Raw genomic sequence first — 20559 nt, 5'->3', positions numbered from 1 at the left:
ACTATAGGCATGCACCATAGTGCCTGGCTAATTATGTTTTTACTTTTGGTAGAGATGAGGTCTTGCTTTGTTGCCCAGGCTGGTCTCAAACTCCTGAACTCAAAGGATCCTCCCACCTAAGCCTCCTAAAGTGCTGAGATCACAGGCATGAGTCACCAAGCCTGGTGCTTGCAAATATTAATACTCAATGCATACCTGTTGAATGTAGAGAGACTGCTAAATGTTGGAGACAAAACAATCTACAGGATAAATACAGTCCTTTCTGTCCTTGAGGAGCTTAGAGTCTAGTGGGAATAAGGCAGTATTGACACCTATAGCAAGGAGAGCATGTGAACAACCCCAGTCTCTGCTTAAGTAAGGAAGGCAGAAATATTTGGGAGTGAGGTTATTCTGCTCATGAGGAATTGGTGATACTGTTGTTGACACTGTTTTTATCATTTACACCTCTTCCTCTGATGTTGTAGTCTTTGAGTACATGCTTTATTATAGAAAAAAGTGATCTTTTCTGGTTGCACTTGTTTTTGTCAACTTATTTTACAGGATTCAGTTTCATTTTCTTTGAAAATGAAGTCAAGAGACTCCATATTTGGGTCCCCTTCCACGAACTCTCCCTTCGTGGAAGCTGTTTTTCTTTTTCTCTCTCCTGGATTTCTCCCCTGGAGTCCCCTTCCACACTCTCTCGTGGAAGCCTGTCTTTCCCTCCTAAACTCCATCCCTCTCTATTCCCTTCCATTCAGTGTGGAAGCTGCTTTCCTCTCCTGGATTCCATCTTTCTGGATTCTCTCCCTCAGTGTGAGAGTTAGCTGTTTCTTTCTCTTTCCTTCTGTTTCTCTCTCTCTTTAAATAAATCACTGTCTACAAAAAGCAAAAAAAGAAAGAAAATGAAGTCAAGTGATATATTTTTCCCTCAAAAGATTCAGGGGGGAAAAAAAGACATGTGACATATTAGCCAACATTTAATAAATTTAATAAATTAATAGGAAGTCTCACAAAACCTGGAGTGAATGACATACAGGAATCAGGAATAAGACAACACTTTGCAACCACTCACAAAAAATACCATTTGACAAAGGAGAGGAATTACAGAAAATAATATAAGGCAGTCTGTTGCACGTGTCTTACACAGATATACATATATAATAATACATCAAAATGATTTGTTTGATGGTAAATTCATCACCTTTATATTTATCACATGGACTTCTTTAAAACATTTATAAAAGTTTGTAGCTTTAACATTGAAGGATAAGATTTATATCCAAATGAGTATATTTGCTTCATATCAAACTGCACAGAACTTACGAATAGCACACACTTTGAGGATAATTACCATGTTGGGTACTATTAAGTACTACTACTTGATGACATAAGAATCATTAACAAATGTGCTATAAGCTTTTATCATTCAACTTATTGCTAGTACTTTCGGAAATCTGTGGTTTATGTTTTATTTCTTGGTAAAACATGTGCTATGAGCTTGCCCTGCTAGTTCAGAAATCAGATGTTTCCAATTTTTTCTAACACTCATACTACTTCAGATCTGAATGCATGGTCTTTGTAACCATGCTGAAGGCTTTTCTTCAGTTCTTCTTTTATCAGCTGTTCTGCCCTACCTTAATACAAATCGATGGATTCATGCAACATACATGGCATACATGCAGGGCACCATCTGTATGTGCAGAACTCATGCTAAATGCATGCTGTGTTTCTGCAGACATTTTCATTTCAGTAAGAATTAAATCATCTCATTCTGTTTCATGTAATTATTTTAACATGCACTTCAACAGACCTAACAGGCAAGGCAGGTAGACTTGACTCTCATGTTATATTTGGGCATGCTCAAGCAATTGACTGATGTTTGGCAGTGTTGCAAATCAAATAGAGACTGTGTAAGTTTCCTCAAATACAGCAGCTCTCCCACTGCTCCTGTGGCAGACTATTGGATTTATCTATGCTGTGTGTTGAGAACACAGACAAGGGCTTTTAGAAGTTCAGATTTTTCATTGACCAATTTTAAGATACTGAGAGGCACACTCTCAGGTGTGTAAGTAACTGTCAAGCATAAGAACTAGCATCATGAATTCTTCGAAAATTTATCCACAGTTGTGTGAAATGGTCACACATGGAAATACTGTCACTAGAAACACTTGTATACTCTGCACGCAGCATAGACTGAATGGTTTGACTTTAGCAACGCTTGAAAACCTTTCACAGTTTATAAACTATTAAAATGGTACTGAATTCGTAGAGAGCAGCAGGCCTACGAATGAAACGATGGCCAACACTTATTGTAACACAACACTATATTTTAACAAAGATTTAAACTTCTTTGCAGTGCAATGAAGAGCTTGCCACTTTCACAAATTAGCTGCAGCCTTTTCCTGCACTAGAGAGTTTGGAAGGATCTGAAAATGAGATAAATTTTGTTTAAAATCCAGATGGAAACTCTGTATTTCTGTTATCTTCAGAGTTTGGTATAAGCATCTTTTTAACTACTTTTTTTCACATTCTAAGGGCCCAGTTCTGTAGTCCTTAATCAAGTAAAACTTCCGAAGTTTCTACCATCTATACTTCCAATACAAGTTTTACTCAAAAATGGACTGCTAAATTGGGTCCTATAGATAGAGGTACCATAATTAAGAAAATATTTTAATAAGGCTCAAAATACTAATTTTACTTTGTGTGGAGCACACGAATTTCCAGCATGCTGAGGTCAAAACCCAATTGATGTTGAATCTGTATTGGGAAATAACTCTGGGATCTCATTTCCCAGTTTAATCATGTAGTTAGGAATTTACTAAGGACCAGAATGAAAACACTAATTTCAGTTTGCTTATTGTAATAATCAGAATTTGAACATTGTCTTTAAGAAGTGAAAAGCTATTTGGTGTATTGTATCTCATCATCCTTCCACTTCTGTAGTCCTGGTTAACCAGCTGCTGTGTTAAAATACCACTATGTTTGGGGACAGACATTGCAATAAATACCAACACAATATTCTGACAATGTCAAATTTTGCCCCTATATGAACAACAAGACGAAGTTCTGCCTTTGACTCACTGACAGATGTATCAGAAAGCAGAACGTATCTTACTGTGTTTATGTGTGTAGATGAGCAGAGCAGGAATTTAAAGTGTATATTTACTGTTAACCTGGAACAAATTTCCATTTAATTTGTTAATTTAGGTGTGGTTGAAATAAAACCACTGCATGTGCCTCATTCTGGTCTCCTGCAAATGCCACCTGAGATGAACATGAACGTTGCCATATACACAAAAGAAAGAGAGAAAGGAAGGAAGAAAGGAAAGAAGGAAGAAGGAAAGAAGGGAGGGAGGGCAAAAGTAAACATTTCATTCATCAAACAATCAAAATAAGTTAGTCTCCATCTATTATAAACAGTAAATATAGAACCCTAAATCTCAGTAATGTAGGCATGATTGTAAAGTACAAGGTTGCAAAGCTATATGTAAAAACTTTTTTTTCAGACAGCAATATTTACATTAGTTATGACCAACGGAAAATTAAAGAAGAAAATTTTCCTACGTGTGTAGCTTGTACTGTAGGAAAAGACTGTGCTGTTCTTTCTCATACACTACTAATCCTTTCACTAACCACACTGGAGGGATTTACTGGTAACTCCTCTAAATTCTCAACTTGCATCTCTATACCGGGCTCATTGTCATTGGTTTTCTTGACTACCGGTTCATTGGTATGCCGATAAATGTTAACATTAAGCTCCCTCCCAGACAAAGCAGTGGCGGCAACTCTTGGAATCTGCCTGACAGGAGGCTTTTTCTCTATCTTATAATTGCAGCGCAAATAGTTGGAGAATGCCCTTCGGTAAACTTTGTTGAAGAGAGTGTACACCAGAGGATTGATTCCTGAACAAACATAACCAATCCAAACAAACACATTCAGAAGCTTTTCCATGAGCTTTTGGTTACAGGACTTCTCACAAAGAACCGACAGAATGTTGGTAATGAAAAATGGGCACCACATGATCAGAAACACAAAGAAAACAATCCCAAGGACTTTCGAAGCTTTTCTTTCATTGTTGATTGCCTGCATGGTGCCCCTAGGACGTCTCTCCTTCTTCTTTCTTCGGCGTGCATTCTGGTCTTGGTTAGGGTTTGCAGAGTTCTCTTCCTCGGCCGTATTCCTCTTGCAGCACTTCAGGAAATCCAGACTTAGTCCAGGCGGTTCCTCGGTGTGGCCGTGCAGTAACATCAAAGCTTGTCTGCGAAGAACGTAGATCGTCAGGCAATACGTAATCACCATAATGGTCAGTGGTATGAAGAATGCTACGAAGGACCCAATAAGAACGAAATTTGGGTCGTTGAGCACGCACGTTGTGTTGTTCACGAACACCTTTTCTTCGTCCCTCAGTCCAATCACAGGGATAGGAACTGACACACCTAAGAAGAAAAAAGAAGGTTGTTACAGCATATTGAAGAAAAAAGAAGGGCGTTGTTACAGCATATTGAAGGACTGAAGAGATTTATTCAATGACATACATCAATAGGCATCATATGGGAGGAAATTCAGACCTGATATTTGTTGAAAGCCATTCACGGCATAATGGATAGTCGCATGAAACAGTAGCAGTATGGCATCAGAAAATGATGGCATTTTTCATGTTAGGAATGCCTTCTTCCTAAATTCTGTAGAAGGCATGGAATTACCATCATTGAGCTTAACTATATTAGAGACACGGCTGTGTCAAAGAAAGGGTTGTGTAAGTTTTGTTGGATTTCTAGTTCTAAGAATCGTCCTGGCTTATAGAAGGCACTCAATAATTATTTGTTGAATCAATGAACAAATTCACATCTGTACTTGACGTTAGTAAAGCCAGTCATTCTTTAGCATAGCATCTTCCAAATTCAACAAAAATGAGACATGTACCACCTTTAATAGTAATAATAGCCAATTATGATTCATTTACTTGCCTAAAGGACTCTTGAATGTCAAAATGAAAAATTTTAACATTGACTGGGCTGAGTCTGATCACCATGCAGACATAGTCAATAAGCAGAGACTGAAATGATTCTCGTTTTAGGAAGGGTTTCTGTTTGAATATTTGTTTTATTTTGAGTCGCTGGGCATAAGCAATGTTTCAAAGTCAAGAGAGGGTAAAATGTAGAGTTGGGAGAGATGCGGGCCTCCAGTTTCTGTGTGGAATTTTGAGCATTTTTGTTTTTAAGAATACTGAGAGGTATACTCTAGGGAAACATTTCCTTCAATACATAGACCACAGGCAGAAAATATCAATGAGGAGGTGGGAGCAGAAGGTGATCTTGTGCCTGAGCATAAGTAAGAACTCTGGAAGCTTTCAGATATAACTATGATAGGTCTTGAAGGGGTCCTACACCAATGTATAGAGCTAAATAGATAATAAATAGAGATAGAGATTGTTATCCTCTGTTCTGTCCACAGGAAGTCGAAGCCTGGGAAGCTCAGATTGTACTTGTGGGATTCCATCAGAGGTTATTAGGAATCCTGGGCTGGTAGGTGTCTACATCACAAACTGTGAGGGGAGATAGAAGTGCATTCTCCGAGATTCTTGCTGACTTTAGGGAACACACAGGCAACTGTGACAAACTTCAAACAGACAGCCCTTTCGAGTTGCTTTAATATCCCTAGTCAGGTATAGAGTGTCTGAGTGGATGATCAAGAGAGGAAAAAGGGGTCAACGCTTCTTTGCTAGAGCTTGCTGAAGATGTTGACTGATATTTAATCTCCGGGAAGATAGAAGGAAGAGAGCATTTTGAAAGTGATCTTTAAGTCTTCTTCCTCAGACATGGAATTTCTAAAATGACTGGCCTTTTCCTAGAGTAAGAAGCCAAGTGACGGGTTAAGGAAACAGCAATAGAAATGGCAAGATTTCCTTGGCTATTGGTCCACGCCTATCTATAGCTCTCAACCTAGGCACACCATTCAGGAAAGTAGGAAAGACTGAAAACTAGGAGGAACTGCAAACAGTAAGTCTCTTCAAGTAGTGCATGGCCAGATCCTTATGAAGAGACCTTTGCACCATGGATGGGGTGGAGTGGCAATTATTAGAAGAGAAAAGAGAAAGTGATTTTTCACTAAGTGTGATGGAATGCCTGGGGAAATTTCAACGAGAATTTGGGAATATAGAGTACAGCGAAACCACAGAGAATGTATTTCTTAAGAGTTAAAAAAAAAAGCAGTTAAGAAAGCTGCCGGACTGTGTTGTTAGAATCGTTATTTGAAAAGTCATAAATATAAAGTAATCTCTAGAAGCAGCATAGGTCAAACATGCCATAAAGACATCAGTATTGGCTTAACCTTAATGACATATTTTAGTGGCAGGTTAATCTGCAGTAAGTTAATATAAGATTTTTAAAAGAGGGAAGAGTTGCTTTAAAAAACTCTACAACAGAAAATGTTAGAGAGAGAACTTACACATTAAGAGATACTTAAAAGACCTATCAAGTAATTATAATATGTGGCTCTTCTTGGGATCTTGATGCAAACAAATCATGTTAAAATTTTTCATGATGCAATTAGAAATCTGAAGAATGACTAGCCTTTGGATGATATTAAACAATTACTGCTCATTAATTTTTAGGTGAGGTATTGATATTGTGCTTATGCAAAATGATAGCTCTTTCGTTTTTACATATACATACTAAAACACTTATGGATGAAATATTATGATGTTTTGAGTTATTTTAAAATAATACTGGAGGGAGAAATGGATGAAAGTATGGATGAAACAAGACAGTCCACAAGCTGATAAATCTTGGAGCTGGATGATGAGTTCATGGGCTTTACTTTATAATTCTACTTTTGTAACCTTTGAAAGTCAACTATTAAACAGAAAGTTGAATAATTTTTTTTTGAGATGGAGTCTTGCTCTCTCACCAGGCTGGAGTGCAGTGGTGCAATTTGGGCTCACTGCAACCTCTGCCTCCTGGGTTCAAGCGATTCTTCCGCCTCAGCCTTCCGAGTAGTTGGGACCACAGGTGCGTGTAACCATGGCCAGCTAATTTTTCTATTTTTAGTAGAGACAGGGTTTCACCATCTTGGCCAGGATGGTCTCAATCTCTTGACCTCTTGATCTGCCCACCTCAGCCTCCCGAAGTGCTGGGATTACAGGCGTGAGCCACCGTACCCAACCAATAATTTTTTTAAATATGAAAAAGAGGAAAGAAGATATAGAGGTCCTTTCAGAGACAGAGTAACGTCACTGTTAAACCTCAGATTTAAAAAGTCTCCAAAACTGATTGGTCACTGCTAACCTTGGAAGTGGTTCCTTTCAGAGAAAAAAAAAATTGGATCCCTAAGTAGAAACATTCAACCACCACTTTGATATAACTGTAGGGAAGAAGGCCACTTTCTTACAAAGTGTTGGTAGGGAACTCCATTATACCTTTCCAAGTTCCTTACAGCAAAGGCAATAAAGGATGCAGGAGTAGAGTTTCCCTCTTCAGATCCTCCCTTGCCAACCACCCAGCACCTTGGATACTAGAGCCTGGGGCTAGAGACTCGATCTGGGGAATTTGCTTTCACTCTGGAAGCATCATGACTTAGACAGATGTACCTTCAATTTCCCACAGAAAATACTGAATATATTCTAAGTATTTCTAGACACACTTGGACCTTTCTGGGGAAGGCCTCACACACAGGCCATAAGATTGGTGGAAGTTTGCATCACTCAGAGACCAACTCTGGAGTAATGTTAGCTCACTTCTGTTAAATGATTTACTCACTTGTCTAAAGGACTCTTGAGCCTAAAGTAGACCTTGTCAAGGAACAATAAGAGAGGGTAGCAAAGTCACTGTAGATGAGCTGAAGCTGTTATTGGGTAGAAGAGTCCAATTTTATCCCTGGCATCTATTTGTCTGATTTTTCGTGCATTGAAGAAAGGGTGATTCTAATCACTCCCATTTATTGAGTGTATTCTATGTGCCAGGCACTGAGTCATGCATATTACTGCCATTACAGATGTAGAATGTATTGTTTCAGTTTGGTTCAAAACTTTATAAGACAGATATTATTTGACAAAGTAGCTTAGCCACTTTACCAAATCTGCACTGTCATTAGTTTTCTTTTGTTTTTAGAAACCATGAATGCAATCAACAAAACAAGAAGAAATTCAAGTTATTTCGAACATATGAAGAAATTATAAAAAGCAACAACAGAAGCAGCATTAATAACCATATATGTTGCACACATTGTCTTATTCAATTAAAAAAAGTAAAAGGTAAGTGTCAGCAATTCTCAAAGTGTGGTTCAAGGACCCTAGGGGCTATGAGGCTCTTAGAAAGATTGCTAGGTTTTCCTTTCCTGTTTGTCTTTAAAAGGACATTTTCTTCATAAATTTCAACCAAAACAATGTATCACAACCAGTTGAATGTGGATACATATATGAGAACCTAGCTTTCTTTCTGTTAAACAAGATATTGAAAGAGATTTTCAAAACTGGGATGGGTGCAGTGGCTCATGCCTGTAATCCCAGGACTTTGGGAGGCCAAAGCAGGCGGACCATCTGAAGTCAGTAGTTCAAGACCAGCCTGGCCAACATGGGGAAACCACCGCTACTAAAATTGCAAATTAGCCAAGTGTGATGGCACATGCCTGTAATCCCAGCTACTCGGGAGGCTGAGGCAGGAGAATTGCTTGAACCCAAGAGGCAGAGGTTGCAGTGAGCTAAGATCCTGCAACTGCACTCCAGCCAGGACAGAGCAAAACTCCATCTAAAATAAATAAATAAACAAATAAATAAAAGCTATTTCAAAAACTGTAAAATAATGCCTGTTTTCTCCCTGATTTGTTTTGGAAATTATTGTTCATTTTCAAAAATATGTTTTTATGTTAACATTAGATGGGTTTATTATTATTGAAAATAAAATTATTTCTAAGTATTTTAAACATTTCTCAGTTGTAATTTCTAATACAATAGATTTAAGCCAAGTAAGCAAAAACTCTTTTGGAGTCCTCATTTATTTTGAAGAGTATAAAGAGGTCCTGACACCAAAGAGCTTGAGAACTGCTGTTCTATGACAATGGATTAAGTTATTTAAGTGCTAGAGAGTTAAGTTCAGCAAATGTGTAAAGTCTTTCTTAGCATTTATATTTCAACCAATAGTAATTCATGCAATATTATCATGTGTGGTAAATATAAACAACAGCAATATTGGCAACAAAGCACTTTAAATTCATCATCTCATTCATTTTTGCAAAAATTCTGAAAGACACATGGTATTTGACGAAGTTAACTTCAGAAAAATTAAGTAAATTTACCAAATATCATGAGACAATGTTCAATATTTTTGAAATTCCCTATTTGGCCAAAAAGGAAAAGTAGACATGAACTACCATTGAAAAGATCAGGTGTCACTAACAACAATTCCAATAATAATAACTACCTTTTACTGAGGGATTCTTATGTGTCACACATTAAGCCAAATATTTCATAATTGTTATATACTTTCATATATTATTTTATTTAATTTGGACAAAAATATAGAAGAAATGATTAGGTAGAATCAGTGAACTTTCTGAGGTTAACTTCAATAAGTCATCTTCCTTAGAACTTGAGAACCAACAAAGACAAGTTATGTTTCATGTTGTGCTGCAAATCTCAGGTACTTCTTCAACTAATAAACTGTCAAATATATTTCACATGCATTATCTAATTCAGTTGTTGCAAATCTCTGAAAAGTGGTTATTATTTATTGAGGTTACTTAAACTCTGAGAGGAAGAGTGTCTTCAGTAAACATATAAGAGTCTTACTTAGCATTTTAGAATCTTGAATTCAGAAACGTAGTTAAGTCAAAGCTTTACTGTAAATATCACGTGCCATTTCTACTACTATTTTATTCAAAAAATAATGTTACTACTATTAGAACTACTACTGCTGCTACAACTACAACTACTATCATTCACTGAGTGCTCATTCTGAGTGCATACTGACTCTGATACTCTGTCTGCATTACATACTTTACATGCATTATCTCATTTCAGCCCCTTAAAAGCCTATTAATAAAAGAGGTAAGTTCAGAGGATGTATAAAAACATTTACATTGTTTCTTAAAGCCTTGAATTCAAGCAACACAGATCAGTTCTCTCCAAAACATAAGGTCATATGCCAGTGATTCTAAGAGGCACATTTCTTTCAGATTTTAGCATCTTTGAAATTGTGATGCTTCATACAACCCATAGTGTCTTATAATCATTATTGGCCAGACAGTAGATATTAGATAGTTGTCATTCTCAGTACATGTGTAAAACTGGTCTGAAAAACTTCTTTTTACATCTTCTGGTAAGATCAAAACTGCAGCACCAAAATTTGCAAAATAAATGTTAGCCACATGACAACAATTTAGTGTAAATGAAAAGTTATGTCATTACAGACAAAGAGAAGGAGTATTCTGAAGAAGACATCCTTATTAGCTTCAAATGCCACAGAGAGGTCTAGAATTTGAAACATTTTCTCTATCTTTGAAAAAGAAGTCATTGGTGACTATAGAGAGAACAATTATAATGAAGACAGGAACAGACTGCCAAGAGATGGATAATAAATCATGATACAAAAGAGTTTATAGAATACATTTTCTAGGACAGCTTGACAAACATCAAAATGAAAACAAGTAAATTATTGTTAACATGCAGGATTATCTATTTCCATGGGTTATTTTGCATGGAGAGGAAGTTTTTTTTTCAAGAATACCTAGAAGACCATACTACTTCAGGCTGACAGGAGTTCTTGAAGTCTGGTGATGCTGCAGTCATTGTTATTAATGTGGCTCCTGGCAGGCTCATGTCTGTTGACACTATCTCAGACTATCCTCTTCTGGGTCATTTTGTTGTTCATGATATGAGATACACATCATGTCATGATGATGTGTCATCATAGCAAGGGATAAGAAGGCTGTTGGAGCTGACAAGGTCACCAATTCTGACCAGAAAGCTCAGAATTCTAGATGAATATTATTCCTAATACCTGCCACCCCAGTTTGAATCAGTGATGGAAGAATGGTCTCAGGATTGTTTGTTTTAATTAGCCATTTAAGTTTAATAGTAAAAGATAGGTTAATGATAACAATGCATTGTAAAACCTTCAGAAGAAAAGGAGAATGTTTTGTGGACACCCTTTTTTTTCACATCTGGCAGTTTTAAGTTATTAGTTTTTAAAATTAGTACTTTTTAATGGAGGCAACCTGACCAAAATCTGTTGGAGAATTTTGAGACCCATTAAAATGAGGCTTAATGAGAGAAAAAAATATTCAAGGATGTCATATCGGATACCATGGAAGAAGGAAGATAAAATAATCTTTAAAGAGAATAAAGTAAAAACTTGAGCAACAAATGCACATCTGTCAACCCAGAATTTTATGTTCAGTTGATCATATGCTTCATAAATGAAGGTAAAATTAGCAGTTTTTCACATCAACTAAAACTGAGAGAATTTGTTGCCAGCAGAACTTCACTATAAGAACGCAAGGGGGCCAAGATGGTCGATTAGAAGCAGCTGCAGTCCACGACACTCATGGAGAGGAACAAAAGGGATGAGTGAATAGAGTATCTTCAACTGAAATATCCAGGTACTCACTTTGGGACTGATCAGGGAAACAATTCAACCGATGGAGAACAAAGAAAAGCAGGGTGGGGCAACGGCCCACCTGGGAGCAACACAGAACAAATTGAACCCTTACCCCCAGTCAAGGGAAGCAATGAGTGATTGTGCGACCCTGGGAAACCATGCTTCTCCCACAGATCTTTGCAACCCATGTATCAGGAGATCCCCTTGTGAACGTACACCACCAGGGCTTTGGGTCCAACACACAGAGCTGTGTGGAGTCTCAGCAAAGCAGCTCCTCAGGTAAACACAGAGACTCAGGAGCTTTACATACTCCAATCCCAGGATCCCCAACAAAGGTGTCTGCAACTCAGGCAAGGCAGGAAGTCTGTACATACTACTAGGAAAGGGGCTGAATCCAGGAATCCAAGCAGCATTGTTCTGCGGGCCCCACTTCCATGGCATCTCACAAGATAAGATCCACTGGTTTGGAATTCCAGCCAGCCACCAGCAACAGGCTGGAGCCTGTCTGAGTGAGCTTTCCTATACACAAACACCAGACAAGCCTAGAGCCAAATAATGAATGAACTCTTATTCACAAGTGCCACAAAAGTAATACTATACTTAGGAATACAGCTAATAACAGAAGTTAAGGACCTCTTTAAGGAGAACTAAAAACCACTGCTCGAAGAAATCAGAGATAACATAAACAAATGGAAAGACATTTCATGCTCATGGATAGGAAGAATCGATATAATTAAAATATCCATAACTGCCCAAATTAAGTTATAGATTCTGTGCTATTCCCATTAAACTACCACTGAAATTCTTTGCAGAATTAAAACATTTTAAAATTCATATGGAACCACAAAAGAGCCTGAATAGCCGAGGCTATCCTAAGCTAAAAGAACGAAGCTGGAGGCATCATGTTATTCAGCTTCAAATTGTACTGTAGGGTCACAGTAACCAAAACAGCACGATACTGGTACAAAAACAGACCCATATACCAATGGAACAGAATAGACATCTCAGAAATAAGACTGCACACCCACAACTATCTGATCTTTGACAAACTTGACAAATACAAGCAACGGGGAAAGGATTTCCTATTTAATAAAGGGTGCTTGGAGAACTGGCTAGGCATATGCAGAGAACTGATACTGGGACCCTTTCTTACACCATATTCAATAATCAATTCAAGATAGATTAAAGACTTACATGTAAATCCAAAACTATAAAAACCCTAGAAGAAAACCTAGGCAATACCATTCAGAACATAGGCATGGGCAAAGATTTTAAGACAAAGACACCAAAAGCAATTGGAACAAAACCAAAATTTGACAAACAGGATCTAATTAAACTAAAGAGCTTCTACACAGCAAAAGAAACTATCATCAGAATGAGTAGACAACCGAAAGGATGGGAGAAAATATTTGCAGCCTGACAAAGGTCTAATATCCAGAGTCTACAAGGGACTTAAACAAATTTACAAGAAAAAAACAACCAACTCCATTAAAAAGTGGGCAAAGGACATGAACAGGAATCAACCAAAATGCCCATTGATAATAGACTGGATTGGAAAAATGTGGCACATATACACCATGGAATATTATGCAGCAATCAGAAATGATGAGTTTGTGTCGTTTGTAGGGACATGGATGAATCTGGAGAACGTCATCCTCAGCAAACTGACACAAGAACAGAAAATGAAGCACCGCATATTCTCACTCATAGGCGGGTGATGAAAAATGAGAACACATGGACACAGAAAGGGGAGTACTAAACACTGGGGTCTATTGGGGGGAAAAGGGGTGGGCCAGTGGGAGGGGGAGGTGGGGAGGGATAGCCTGGGGAGAAATGCCAAATGTGGGTGAAGGGGAGAAGGAAAGAAAAGCACACTGCCATGTGTGTTCCTACGCAACTGTCTTACATGCTCTGCTCATGTACCCCAAAACCTAAAATCCAATAAAAAATTAAAAAAAAAAAAAAGAAGACATTCATGTGGCCAGCAAATATATAAAAAAAAGCTCAACATCACGGATCATTAGAGAAATGCAAATCAAAACCACAATGAAATATTGCCTTATGTCAGTCAGAATGGTGATTATTAAAAAGTCCAAAAACAACAGAGGGTGGTGAGGTTGCAGAGAAAAAGAAATGCTTTTACACTGCTGATAAGAGTGTAAATTAGTTCAACCATTGTAGAAGACAGTGTGGTGATTCCTTAAAGACCCAGAGGCAGAAATACCATTGACACAGCAATCCTGTTACTGGGTATATATCCAAAGGAATGCAAATTGTTCTATTATAAAGATAAATGCACTTGTACATTAATTAAAGCACTATTCATAATAATAAAGACATGGAATCAACCCAAATGTCCATCAATGATAGACAGGATAAAGAAAATGTGGTACATATACACCATGGAATACTATTCAGCCATAAAAAGGAACGAGATCATGTCTTTTGCAGGGATACCAATGGAGCTGGAAGCCATTATCCTAAGCAAACTAACATAGGAACAGAAAACCAAATACCTGTCTTCTCACAAGTGGCAGTTGAATGATGAGAAGACATGGACGCATAGCAAGGAACAACACACACACTGGGGCCTAATGGAGGGTGAGGAGGGAGGGCATTAGGAAGAATAGCTAATGGATGCTGGGCTTAATACCTAAGTGATCTGTGCAGCAAACCACCATGGCACACAGTTACCTATGTAACAAACCTGAGCATCCTGCACATGTTTCCCTGAACTTAAAATTAAAGTTGGGGAAAAAAAGAATGCTAAAGGAAGTTCTTTAGGCTGTCAAAAATGATACCAGGTGGAAACTGAGAACTGCTGGAGGAAAGAAGAGCACCTGAAATGGTAAACATGTAAGTAAATAGACTACTTTTTATTTTCTCCTAATTTCTTGTAAGGTTTTGAAGCACAAATAAGTTGATTTTAAAGGTGTGTCTATGACATATGTAGCAATAGCATACATGACAACAGTAACAAAAAGAACAGGCTTGAAAAATCAAATTATACATTTTAAGTTTCTTACATGTCTAAAGTCTAAAGTGCAAAATGAGCACATTATTAAAATTAAGGATGCTTATGAGATAAGTTATTGGATGGCAATCCTTAAATGCACCTAAGTAAATAAAAGTAACTTTAAAATACAGCTAAAAAGTCAATAAAGGAACTAAAATGCATGCTGAAGGTATTTGGTAAACAGAAGAGAAGGCAGGAAAAGAGAAACAGGAAAACAAAAATTAAGTGAAACAAAAAAAAATGAAGAGCAGGATGTCAAACTTAAATCCAGTCATATTGACAATTACATAAAATTTAATTGATCCAAATAGTTCCATTAGGAGGCAGAGATTTTCAGATTAAGATAAAAAGGAAAGATACTCAGTTGTCTTAAAAGTGATAAACTTTATGAAGACATATGTAAGTAGAAAATTAGAAATTATGAAAAATGATATATTGTGTGAATAGTTATTACAGGAAAGGTAGCATGACTATAAGTGTATTTCAAGACAAGAAATACTAGCAGAGATGAAAGGGGGCATTCAGAATAATAAAAGGATAAATTCAAAAGTAAGGCATACCAATCCTAAATGTGTTTCCCCCAATGACATGCCTTCAAAATATTTGAAGCAAAGTTTAACAGAACTAAAGGAAGTAAGAAAATCCACAATCATCATTGACAATTTTAACATTCCTTTCTCAGTAACTGGTTGTAAAAGAAAGTAAAGATAAAGAAAATATGAACTCTGTCAGTTAGATGTAATTTAAATTTACAGAACACTACACTGAATACTTCTGAATATACCTTCTTTAAAATGTTCACATGGAATACCTACAAAGGTAAATCATACGCTGAAACATAAAATATCTCTCAATAATTTCTAAAGACTGAAATCTTATATAGTATGTTCTCAGATAGAAACAGAATTAAATACGAAATTAATGACAAATAAGATGTTGACCACTCATTTCCCACACTCTATCTAAATAACAGGAAAGTCAAATTACAACCATCTAAATAGCTCATGGGCCAAAAAAGAAACACAAGAAAAATTGGAAAAATATTTGAGAATAATTTGTTGAACACACAGCATATAAAATCTGTGGGTAGGGCAAAAGCAATATTTAGAAGGTTTTTTTTTTTTTTTTTTTTTGAGATGAAGTCTCACTCTGTTGCCTGGGCTGGAGTGTGGAATGGTGTGATCTCAGCTCACTGCAACCTCTACCTCCCAGATTCAAGTGATTCTCCCTGCCTCAGCATCCCAAGTTGCTGGAATTACAGGCACCTACCACCATGCCCAGCTAATTTTTGTATTTTCAGTAGAGACAAGGTTTCACCATGTTTGCCAGGCTGGTCTTGAACTGACCTCAGGTGATTCGCCCACCTTGGCCTCCCAATGTGCTGGGATTACAGGCGTGAGCCACGCCCAGCCTAGAAGAAATTTTAACAGTAAATGTCAATATTCAAAAAGAAGAAAGAATGGTTAAAATTAGTAACCTAAGTTCCTGCAGTAAGAAACTTGAAAAAAAGGAGAGGAAATTACATCATACATACAAGGAAGGAAACAGATAAATGAGCAAAAATCAACAGAAGAGAAAACAAATAAATAATAGGGAAAACTCACAAACTTAAAGTTGGCTCTTTGCAAAGTTTAATACAATGGATAAATCTCTACCAAGATACATCAAGAAAAAGGAAGGAGAAAGAATACAATTTACCAGTATCAAGAATAAAAAAAAGTACATCACTACATAACCTACAGATATTTTAAAAAAGAAATAATATGATCAGTTATAGCAAGTTGCATGATCTACTACCTCATGCATAATGTAAGAATAATGCAATACAGCATAAGTTCATTTATACCACCCAACATATGTGTCATTGTTTTCATATGATTTATTGCTAAATATGGCACAACTCGGCAACACTTTGTTATAATTTTTTTCACTGAGTTATTACTAGACTTTAAAAAATATAAGAGAATGTACTCTTTCTATATACTTCAAACATTTTATGTCCTCAGTTTGTCTTTCCTCCTATTCTGAGATCCATGTATATTAGAGCACTTGCCAGTGTCCCACAGATTGTTGATGGCTTTGTTCATTTAAAAAATAAGCCTTGGCCGGGTGAGGTGGCTCACGCCTGTAATTGCAGCACTTTGGGAGGCCAAGGCAGGCAGATGACCTGAGGGCAGGAGTTTGAGACCAGCCTGGCCAATATGGTGAAACCCTGTCTCTACTAAAAATACAAAAATTAGCTGAGCACGGTGGCAGGTGCCTGTCATTCCAGCTACTCAGGAGATTGAGGCAGGAGAATCACTTGAACACAGGGGCTGCAGAGGTCACAGTGAGTGGAGATGGTGCCATTGCAGTCCAGCCTGAGTGACAGAGTGAGACTCAGTCTCAAATAAAATAAAATACAATTTAAAAAAAATAAATAAATAAACCTGGCTGGGCACAGTTGCTCACGCTTGTAATCCCAGCACTTTGGGAGCCTGAGGTGAGTAGACCACTTGAGGTCAGGAGTTTGAGTACAGCCTGGCCAACATGACAAAACCCTATTTCAACTAAAAATACAGAAATTAGCCAGACGTGGTGGTGCATGCCTGTAGTCCCAGCTACTCGAGGCTGAGGGATGAGAATCACTTGAACCCGGGAGGCAGAGGTTGCAGTGAGCCAAGATTGTATCACTGCACTCTAGCCTGAGAGATAGAGCAAGACTCTATCTCAAATAAATGAATAAATAAGGTAGATAAGTAGGGTAGATTTATTGAAATATGAATACCTTAATGAAATGTAATTTATAAGCACATAAAAACACATAGATTTCAAGTATACCTTTATATGAGGTTTTACAAATGTAAGTAACTGTGAAATCACCACTTCAATTAAAATATAGAACATTTTCAAGCCTGCAGAAAGTTTTCTTGTCTTTCTATCTAGTCAATTTTCCCCACCTCAAGAAATGACTATTTACTTATCAGTATAGAATAGTTTTACCTGTTTTAGGACTTTACATGAATGGAATCATACAAGATCTACACTTACATTCTGACTGCTTTTGCTCATCATAATGGCTATCACTTCACCCATGTTTTTGGTTGCATAATTAGTTTTTCTATTTATTGTAAATATTATTCCTTTGAAGGAATTGTTGCTTATCCTTTCACCTGTCGATAAACATTTGAGATATTTTCAGTTTGGGATTATTATGAATAAAGTAGTTTTAAAAATTGTGATAAGATATTTTTGTGGGTAGACATATTTTCATAACACTTGGGTAAATGTAAGCAGTGGAATTGCTGGTTGCTAGGGTGGATGCATGTTTAGCTTTTTAAGAAATTGACAAAGTGCCATTTTGTAGTCCCATCCACAATGAAAGTTTCAGTTCCCACGGATTCTTGACACTGCTTGGTAGTGTTAGTCTTTTCAATCTTAGCCATTCTAGTGGTGTGAAGCCGGTTCTCATTGTGGTTTTAATGTTGCATTATCCTCATGGTCTATGACACTGAAAATGTCTCATGTACTTATTACCATTTAAATATATTCTTTTATCAAGTGTTCAAGATTTTTCCCATTTTCAGTTGAGTTGTTTGACTTATTTAATTTTTAAGAGCTCCTTATACATTTTAGATAAAAGTCTTTTGCCAGATATATCTTGCCTATATTTTCTCTGAGTCTTTGGCTTGTCTTTTTTTATTTCCTTAACACTGTCATCTTTCAAAGAGGAGTTTTTAATTTTAATTTTGAAGTCCAATTTGTCAACTTTTAATTTCATTATTTATATGTTTTGTTTCCTATTCAAAGCATATTGGCCTATGCCAAGGTTATGAAGATATTCTTTTATATTTTATCTATAATAATTTTGCTTTTAGATTTTATATTTAGATCTATGTTCTGGTTTAAAGTAATTGTGTATATACTATGAGGTTGGGGTCAAGGTTAATTCTTTTATACCAATTTGTACATAAGCCTCAGAACATTTATTGAGAAAACAATTTTTCTTATTTAATTATCTTGGCACTTTTTTGGAAAACTGATTGTTTATGTGTGACTATACTTCTGCACTATTTTTTAAAAAATTGCATTGATTTATTTCTTTACTCTTTTGCCAATAAGCACTCTCTTGATTACTTTAGCTACATTGTATGTCTTGAAATCAGATAAATGCTCCTACTTTATTTTTTTGAAAATTATTTTAACTCTCCTAGGTCCTCTGCTTTTCCTTATAAATTTTAAAATCAGGCCAGGCACGGTGGCTCACACCTGTAATCCCAGCACTTTGGGAGGCTGAGTTGGGCAGATTACCTGAGGTCAGGAGTTCAAAACCAGCCTGGCCAGCAGAGTGAAACCCCATCTTCACTAAAAATTCAAAAAAGTAGCCAATCATGGTGGTGGGTACCTATAGTCCCAGCTACTCAGGGGGCTGAGGCAGGAGAATCGCTGGAACCCAGAAGGCAGAGGTTGTAGTGAGCCGAGATCGTGCCACTACATTCCAGCCTGGGCGACAGAGAGTGACTCGGTCTCAAAATAACAAATAAATAAATAAATAAATCAGTTTGTCAGTTTCTGCAAGTAGCCTGATGTGGATTATTTTTGATTATAAATCTACAGATTAATTTAGATATATTAATAGATAATATTTTAATTTTTAGATTTTCAATTCAAGAACATATAATATCACTTCGTTTATTTATTCTACTTTAATTTCTCTAAGCTATGTTTATAGTATTTTCTAAGGGTACTATTTCTTATAATGCTACAGATATGTATTATTTAATTTTTCAATTATTTGTTGTGAGTATATGAAAATACAATTTATTTTTTGTGTCATGTGATCTGTTATTTGGAAAGCTTGCTAAATTACTTATTGATATTAGTAAAGTTTTTACTTTTGTAGATTCTTTAAGTTTCACATAGACAATTATTATTATTTTTTATTGCATTTTAGGTTTTGGAGTACATGTGAAGGACATGCAAGATTGTCGCATAGGTACACACATGGCAGTGTGATTTGCTGCCTTCCTCCCCATCACCTATATCTGACATTACTCCCCATGGTGTCTCTCCCCAACTCCCCACCCCCCACTGTCCCTCCCCTATTTCCCCTTGACAGACCCCAGTGTGTGATGCTCCCCTCCCTGTGTCCATGTGTTCTCATTGTTCAACACCCACCTATGAGTGAGAACATGCAGTGTTTGATTTTCTGTTCTTGTGTCAGTTTGCTGAGAATGATGGTTTCCAGGTTCATCCATGTCCCTACAAAGGACATGAACTCATCGTTTCTGATGGCTGCATAATATTCCATGGTGTGTATGTGCCACATTTTCCCTGTCTAGTCTATCCTTGATGGGCATTTGGGTTGGTTCCAGGTCTTTGCTATTGTAAACAGTGCTGCAATGAACATTCGTGTGCATGTGTCCTTATAGTAGAAGGATTTATAATCCTTTGGATATATACCCAGAAATAGGATTGCTGGGTCAAATGGAATTTCACATAGACAATTATTTTAATCTTCAAGTAAAATAATTTTGTTTTCTTTCTTACTTTTACTTATTTAATGTTTTGCCTTATTGTACTGCCTATGAATTAAAGTAAAACAAAATGGAAAGAAACAGATACTTGAAATTGCTCTTCATCTATTAAGGTAATTAAGTCACAGTTGAAACCCCCTACAAAAAATGAATTCAGACGCAAATGGCTTTATTGGTGAATTCTGTCAAATATTTAAGAGAGAAATGTTACCAATTTTACATGTACGGTTCCAGATAATAGAAAAGGAGGATGCATTTCTAGCCAATCTTATGATTTCAGCATAATTCTGATATGGAAAACTGATAAGGACTTTGCAAGATAAGTAATTTATTGAACAAAATCATTGATGTGCATAGATGCACAGATCCTCAGTAATATATTAGGAATTGAAATCTAGCAATATATGAGAAGTATATCATGATCAGATAGGGGTTTAATCTCTAGGTTTTTCCC

General features: G+C 36.7%; 1 protein-coding gene across 2 annotated transcripts in view; it reads right to left on the bottom strand.

The window, feature by feature from the left end:
• Positions 1–943: 943 nt before the first annotated feature.
• The window catches only part of HTR2C (5-hydroxytryptamine receptor 2C), a 293407-nt gene continuing 273791 nt past the window's right edge, over positions 944–20559 (bottom strand). For both annotated transcript variants that reach the window (XM_002763170.6, XM_035289637.3), the window contains exon 6: positions 944–4415. In XM_002763170.6, coding sequence (XP_002763216.1) covers positions 3586–4415 — 830 coding nt within the window. In that variant the 3' untranslated portion in view covers positions 944–3585. The remainder of the gene's footprint in view (positions 4416–20559) is intronic.

Source organism: Callithrix jacchus, chromosome X (assembly GCF_049354715.1).
Source record: "Callithrix jacchus isolate 240 chromosome X, calJac240_pri, whole genome shotgun sequence".
Taxonomy (NCBI): domain Eukaryota; kingdom Metazoa; phylum Chordata; class Mammalia; order Primates; family Cebidae; genus Callithrix; species Callithrix jacchus.
Note: the sequence above shows the minus strand (reverse complement) of the source record. Positions and strands in the feature narration are given on the sequence as shown.